Here is a 7,443-nt window from a genome sequence, read left to right on the forward strand (position 1 = left end):
AAGGATACACATGCACATGTATCATAATGTGATGTTGGTTCCTAGTGGTTTCACACTGATTGACACTTAGTGGTGCTAACACTCAAGACACATAGTAATGTATCATGAAAGCCAGTGAGGACAAAGACTACTAGCTCAAACATGGATGTGAATAAACTTTGCCAGGCCTGGAGGACATACACACTGTGTTTGGTGAGATTCATTGAAACAAAGCATAACTTTGTTATCAAGAAAACTCAACAGTTCACCTTTATGGCAGCTTTTTTCAAGCCAGGTTTGACACTGAGACCATAAATAATTAGTCATGGCTGTCACACAAGTGTTTAATTTTCCATCAGCTTTTTTCTCTTTTCATCGCTCTTTGCTGCAGATGAATTTGTGCCGGAGCTCCACGCCTTCTCCTTTATTATCAGTCTGATAACACACCTGCCTGAACACAAACAAGTCAAACTCCAAACACAAAAACCTGAATACAAAGTGACCGAAGTGAAATCTCCACCAGTTTCAACAGCTTTGTTGATACTGGATGATATTCAAAGAAAATAGTGGGGGAGTAAAGCAGCCACAGCAGCTTCAGCTGACCTTCTCAGCTATATAAAAAGACTTTCAGCAGGAGCTCTAGAAACATTTAGCCAGCAGAGAGTTCATCATGAGGAGTCTCGTGTTTCTGCTCTTAGTGGCTTTGGCCAGCGCTAAAGTCTACCAGCGCTGTGAATGGGCTCGAGTATTGAAGAATTATGGGATGGATGGTTACTATGGAAACAGCCTGGCCGACTGTGAGTACCAACCTGTCAGTCTGCAGATTCTGTATCTGGAGATGAAAATACTATTTATTTATTTGCAGTTTATTTTTTAATGGCAATGTAATATCACATCAGTATGTAAAGCATACCATAACAAAGCATGTATGAAATCTCTATCTTTAAAACTAGCCATTGGTTTCCATTCATTTTGGTACATTTTGGTACAGTATGGAAAACAGACTTAACAGACTTAACAGACTCTTGTTTACATACAGAGTGAAGTCAGCTTTACAATTTGTTTCATTATGAAATTATTGCATATGTTTTCATGAGGTAAGCGGCTCTGTCAACAAGATTTGGTGTTTTTTGGGAAATTCAGCTATTTTCTTTATTGCAGCACGTTAGATGAGGAAAATGTGAAGCTACAGCCAGCAGTACTGTTACCACTGGGTTCACAGAGGCCGTATATGGCTTTCAATGCTCAACCTTGATCTTTGGTCTGTATGTGTGTGTGTTCTGTTCCCTCTGCAGGGGTGTGTCTCACCAAGTGGGAGTCGGGATACAACACCGGAGCCACCAATCACAACATTGATGGATCCACTGACTACGGCATCTTCCAGATCAACAGTCGCTATTGGTGTGACAATGGTCAAACCCCCACGTCGAATGCATGCCACATCAGCTGCAGCGGTCAGTGATGAACCACAACACCAATCATTTTAGCTACACATGAGCTTTTTATTCATGCATGTATTTGTCACCAGGTCCATTTTGTTACAGTTGTGTCCTGCCCCACCACCAAGATCTAAATTATTAATTATTAAGGTTTTCTAATATTAACTGTGAAGCAAATTACCCTGAATTAAGCAGCAATGGAATGTAAACACAGTACTTTTAATCAAGTAAAGTACAAATTCAAGGTACCTGTACTTGTACTACTTGAGAACTTGTAAACTTGTACTCCACTACATCATTACAGACAGCTACAGAATTCTCACCAATTCTGCAGCTCAAATGCAGCTCTCCTGATCTCATCAGCCTTGTTTTCAGCAGCAGCAGGCAGCTGTTTTTAACTAAATACCTATGATAAGCCCATTGTACACTACCGGTAATAACTTCTTATTTTATGTTTTTATCTTATCTTTTGTACATGTGATACATGTTATTCCTATGTTATAATTCTTATCTTACAGAGAATAAGCAATGTACTACAGTGGTCAGGGTCAGCAGAAAAACATATTTTAGCTACTTAAGAAATACCTAAACAACATCAGTTTAGCTGTACACTATGTTTTCACCATTTCACACTGTCATAAGACAGTCCTTTAGAAAGGGAACCATTCTCTCTGCCTGTATCTCAAAGCCTCCATTGACAAAAACAGTAATATTACCTCACATTTTTGATGGGCCTTTTTTCAGGTGCTTAGAATGCATTGCTTAGGGTTGGTACAGGGACTCCTGCCAGCTCCTCCAAACTGGGGGTATGCTGCCTGTAATCTACCACATATGACGCCATTAAAAATCCAAACTATCCCTTTAAACTTTTAGCTTCATTAATGTCCACTTTTTAATTACCCATAAAACTTAGATTTTCTTTTTTGTTTTATTTGTTTTTTTTGTCACAGAGCTTCTGACAGATGATGTCAGCGTGGCAATCAAATGTGCCAAACGTGTCGTCCAGGATCCCAATGGCATTGGAGCCTGGTAAGATCTGATCATGTGACTCAGATACAGAATATGTGTTCAAGACATAGATCCTCACATGTGCAAGCATGAGTTTGTCCTTCTGTCTGCTTTCAGGGTGGCCTGGCGCCGTCACTGCGAGAACCGTGACCTGACTTCGTATTTGTCTGGATGTGGTCTTTAAGCAACACATGGAAGTAGGACAATGTCATCAGCATAGTAGTTGATTTTCAGCTGCGATGGATGAAAACCTTTCTACTGTTTGTAAGCCTGAACTGACTGGAGTAAAACACACAAAGCTACTGAAGCTACTGACCATTCATTTCAAATCAAGTCAATTCAAATTGTTGCTTTCAATGTATTTACTTTATACTTAACTTGATTTAACAAATCTAGTGAAAAGAAATGTGGTGATTTAAACTTGTATCTGTTGTTATTGTGCTCATCTTAAAACCAGATTGAAATGTTCTGTGCTGCCTTCATCTATTGGAGGTGTAAAGACATAAAAGTTTGAACTGACCTACTGCTTTTAAAAAGACTGTGCATGTTGTAATGAAAAAGAAAATAAACAAGGATTTAAGAGAACTTTTCACATTTTCACAAGTAAGATCCAAGTCTCCCTTTCTCCACTGGGGGAAACTGACAATAATGCCAAATTATTGTTCTGATCATCATATCACCATCATGGCTTCATGGCATCATTTTAAATCTAATTTTATGTATTTATTTATTGTATTTGCATATTTTGGCATGAGAACTTATCAGCAGTTTCTAGGAAACTTATCTTATTCCAGCAACTGTGTCATGGTCTTATGCAGGTCATAGATACCAGGGACAGGGGGTGAGGTCCTACTTCATTTATTACCTCAGTCAAAACAAAAAAGACAATAAAGCAGGATATGGTTTAGGCCAGTAATAAACTTGGTGCAATGGAGAATTTACCAGTTTGACAGTGTGTTGACATTATATGATATTATATTATCATTGATCAGACTTTAAGATTTATCACCGCTTCAGTTTTAATAGTTATTAGAGACTGCAACAAGACAATTATGTGCAACATAGAATTAGATACAGAATTTAAACAGCTTCTGTACACTTTTTGACATATAGCCAATCATAATGTCATGGTGTGTAATTTCATCTGTAAATGCAGCACCCCGAGCAGATGTGGCAGGCAGAGCAAATCTGGTACCTCAAGCAGCCTTGTTAATAGCTGTTGTGCTGAAGTCTGTTACATATTCTTATTCCAAGCTATTCACAAGCTTGTTTGTGAGAGTGCACTGAGAGTGAATTGGACTTGAAGCACTCGAACAGAAAACGTTACTGTAAGTGGTGAGTAAGTAAGTAAGTAAGAGAGGTTATGGATGACACCACAAAAATGTTCTTCCATTTGGCCCAACAGGTCCTTAGCTACAGTACGTGCTTTGAAATTGAAACTATTAAATAATAAGTTGGTCATTACACTACGTGGAGAAAGTAAAATATGAGCACATACTTCAAACAATAAGCAGAAAACATATGTATACTATAAGTCAAGACTGAGCCATCCACTACTTGTTTTTAAATCCTAGGCTGATTCATTTTCCAATACGACAAACCTGGAATGCTTTCTTGGTTCATTTCTCAGGTAGATTTGAAGAAAAAGCATCTTCCCTCATACCAAATAGTACTCATTGCCAAACTGCATTCTAAAACTTAGAGGAGTAGAAAAACATTAGTAGGTGTTCACTATTCTAAGTGTAACAGGCCAGCTGATTCATTCTCTCCTCCACACTGCCTGTTTATACTGTATTGTGTCACCCCATTTCAGCCCACTGGTTTACACAGAAAACTCTCACTATCTTGGAAGCTTTACAGTAAAAAGTCAGACAGATGTGACCTACAGTACATGTCTCCAATAATAGACCCTGCATTGTTCACCACTTCACAGATCTCATGTCAGCATTCTCTCAATACTAATTAGACCAATAGCTATCAATCACACAACACATGTTTCTTAGAATCTGTACCGTCATCTTTTTAAGTAAAAGAAACAATAGTCACAATTCACAGAAACCAGTTAAATTTCTGAGAACAACACAGTCTAAACGTATTACTTCAAATTTGCAAGCTTGAATGTCTTGTATATTCAATCAATCATTAGTCAATAAAACTTTATTCATATAGCACCAAGTCATACCAAATGTTATCTCAAGACTCTTTTCATAACAGAGCAGATCTGAACCAAACTCTTTAATCAAGAGAGACCCAACACCACACCAAACAACAAGCACAATGATAATAGCACTAACTATAGTACTGATAACAGGAATGTGACTAATAATAAGCAATATGACAACAGTGAATGACAAGACAGTAATAAACATATGAATAACAATAACAACTAAAAGTAAAAAGTGCCCGACAAACTGCAGCAGTGATCCACAGGAACGAGAGAGATGAGAGAAGCACAGAAAGGCTCTGGGGAAGATACCAAGTTAGAAACAGACATTAAAGAGACATGAAGCATCAGGATGGAGAGGAAGAGGAGGAGAGAGGAGCCCAGTGCATCATGGGAGTCCCCCGGCAGGCTGAGCCTATAGCAGCATAACTAGGGGCTGGTCCAAGGCCTGAGCCAGCCCTAAACTATGGGCTTTATCACTAAGGAAGGTTTTTAGCTCACTCTGAAATGTAGAGAGGGTGTCTGCCACCCGAACCCAAACTAGAAAGAGATTCCACAGGAGAGGAGCCTGATAGCTGAAAGCTCTGGGTAGTACGGTACTAACTAACTACTAACTCTTTAAGATATGATATGATGGAGCCTGACCCTTAAGAGCTTTGGAGGTAAGGAGAAGGATTCTAAACTATTCTGGATTTTACTGGAAGCCAAGACAAGGTCAGCAGAACAAAAGGAAGTGGAGTATCCTGGTGGCCTGCCACTGGTGTTATGATCTTGAGTTTAGTTATTGTCTCGTCTCTTGTCACTTCCGGTTTTATTTTGAAATTCCCTGTCCTCCTCTCTTTTCAGATATCTTTACTTCCTGTCCTCCTGTGTCTTGTCCTCTGTGATTGTCTGGCCCTGCCTTGATTGTTTCCACCTGTTCCCCATTACCTTGTGTATTTTAGTCTCCATCTCCCCTTGTCCTGTGCCAGTTCGTCATGTACCTTTGTCTTGTCAACCAGCGTTCCTGTTTCCTTGGACCTTATCTTGAATTTGCGTCTGAGTTTTGTCTTTGTGTTACTTTTTTCAAGCTTTGTCTTGCTCCTTCTGTTACTTTTTGTATAGATTGCCTTTGGCCTGAGTATTTCTGTTTATTGTATTTTGTTTTGTTTTTCGCTCCTGCTTTTACGGAGTTGTTTTTGTTTCCATAGTCTTTGCTTTTTGCCACCGTGCTTGTTTGTTTTGTCTTTTCTTAATAAAGTTTATTTTGATACTTTTGAGTCGAGCATGTGGGTTCTGGTTCTGTTCACCTCCAGGCTTAACAACTGGTAATCAGGTAAGATACCTTTGTTGCATGTTGTTTACCATTTCTTCTTCTTTTCAGCTACTGTCTGTCTTTAATGAATAAATTCTTTGTGTCGTATCACAATCATAAAATGCCCATAAATAAATGTAATAAATAATTATTAATGATTAAATAAACCTGACTTCATATCTCCAAAAATGTCAGCTTTTCAAAAGGAGTTGAGAGAAAGCACTACAGTGTATTAATTCAATGTATTCTAGATTAGACCTCTAGATTACAGCTATTAAACTGCTGCTGTGAGTCCTGGCACTGTGCCAAATGGACATTCAGTTGTCACTGTCCCATTCAGACAGATCACATGACACATCTGGATCAGTGACATACAGTAACTCCAAAGAAACCTCAGGTCAGTGTGATCCAAACTGTCAGCAAACAACCTGGAGTAAAAATGAATTAAAATCTTGTGGGGAAAAAAGGATTTCATATGCACAGACTATATTATGCTAAAATGTATATACTTGCCATATATACTGTGTATAGTGTTTGGGGAAGGCCCTTTCCTGTTTTTATATGACAATGCCCCCATGCACATTGTGACTAACCTGACCCTCACTGGTTACTCTGTATGCTCAAACCAGAACAGCAGCTCCCTAGACCACCCCAAACATTTTCTTTTCGATTAATTTCTAGGTATTCTAAGAGTCTTTTAACAAAATGGAAGTAATATGACTATTCTTGTCTTGAACGGTCTGATTCAGTGTTCTTATGTTTGAATGGGAGAAAGTGCTGGCAGGTTCAAAACATCTGATGCAAAGCCTGAAACCAGAAAAGCGGAGCCTGTTATAGAAGCAGACCAATGCTCATAGTTTTGGACTAACACGTTCATGGCTTTAATGCTTAAGTGAAAATATTATCAGCTTTATCATAATCAACTAAAGCATCATTACCAGCAGCAGCTTCATGTCTGCAGTTTAACCTCAGCTGGTGTTTTCTGATGCAGAGCACGAACAGAGCTGCTGTAACAGGATGGAAACAGGGATCCCTGGACGAGAGAGAGAGAGAGAGAGAGCACAGGGGGAGCATCTGGCAGTGAAGCAGGAATTTAAATGTGTAGTTGCAGTGATCAGAAACTGGCATCATAGAGCCATTAGCAGATGCAAATGAGGGCAGAGCTGGCAGGCTGGTCTGTTTCACTCTGTCTTTAACACAAACACATAAAGTCACACATACAGAGTCCAGCATCTGGACAGAGAAATGTTAGTGCCAAGTATCTGACAGGAGAAACAACATACTCATAATATTTAGCTATTGTCTTGCCAGTGCTGAAGCGAAAAATGTAAAGTTTGTTCTGAGGATGGCGCTAAAGTGTTCATCCTCTGGGGAGCAAGAATGTGACTTTGTAAAGCACTATGAGACACTCTGTTGTGATATTGGGCTATACAAATAAAATTGAATTGAATTGAATTGAAAAATTGATTATGTGACCGTCGGGACACTAGATCATGAGACACACTTCATGGCCAAAAACATGTGGACATACAGCACTTTTCAATACTGAAGATATAAAG

At 39.0% G+C, this 7,443-nt stretch overlaps 1 protein-coding gene across 1 annotated transcript; it reads left to right on the forward strand.

The window, feature by feature from the left end:
* Positions 1-648: 648 nt before the first annotated feature.
* Positions 649-2,610, forward strand: lyz (lysozyme). Its single transcript, XM_070850268.1, has 4 exons — positions 649-776; positions 1,275-1,433; positions 2,369-2,447; positions 2,544-2,610. The coding sequence occupies exons 1-4, from the start codon at positions 650-652 to the stop codon at positions 2,608-2,610; spliced, it is 432 nt and encodes a 143-aa protein (XP_070706369.1). The 5' UTR covers position 649.
* Positions 2,611-7,443: the final 4,833 nt, after the last annotated feature.

The sequence above is a fragment of the Pempheris klunzingeri genome, chromosome 19, assembly GCF_042242105.1.
Source record: "Pempheris klunzingeri isolate RE-2024b chromosome 19, fPemKlu1.hap1, whole genome shotgun sequence".
Classification (NCBI taxonomy): domain Eukaryota; kingdom Metazoa; phylum Chordata; class Actinopteri; order Acropomatiformes; family Pempheridae; genus Pempheris; species Pempheris klunzingeri.

Coding starts and splice junctions, on each gene's coding strand:
- lyz (XM_070850268.1), top strand. CDS start 650: ATGAGGAGTCTCGTGTTTCTGCTCTTAGTGGCTTTGGCCAGCGCTAAA. Junction 1,434..2,368: donor ATGCCACATCAGCTGCAGCG/GTCAGTGATGAA, acceptor TTTTTGTCACAG/AGCTTCTGACAGATGATGTC. Junction 2,448..2,543: donor CCCAATGGCATTGGAGCCTG/GTAAGATCTGAT, acceptor GTCTGCTTTCAG/GGTGGCCTGGCGCCGTCACT.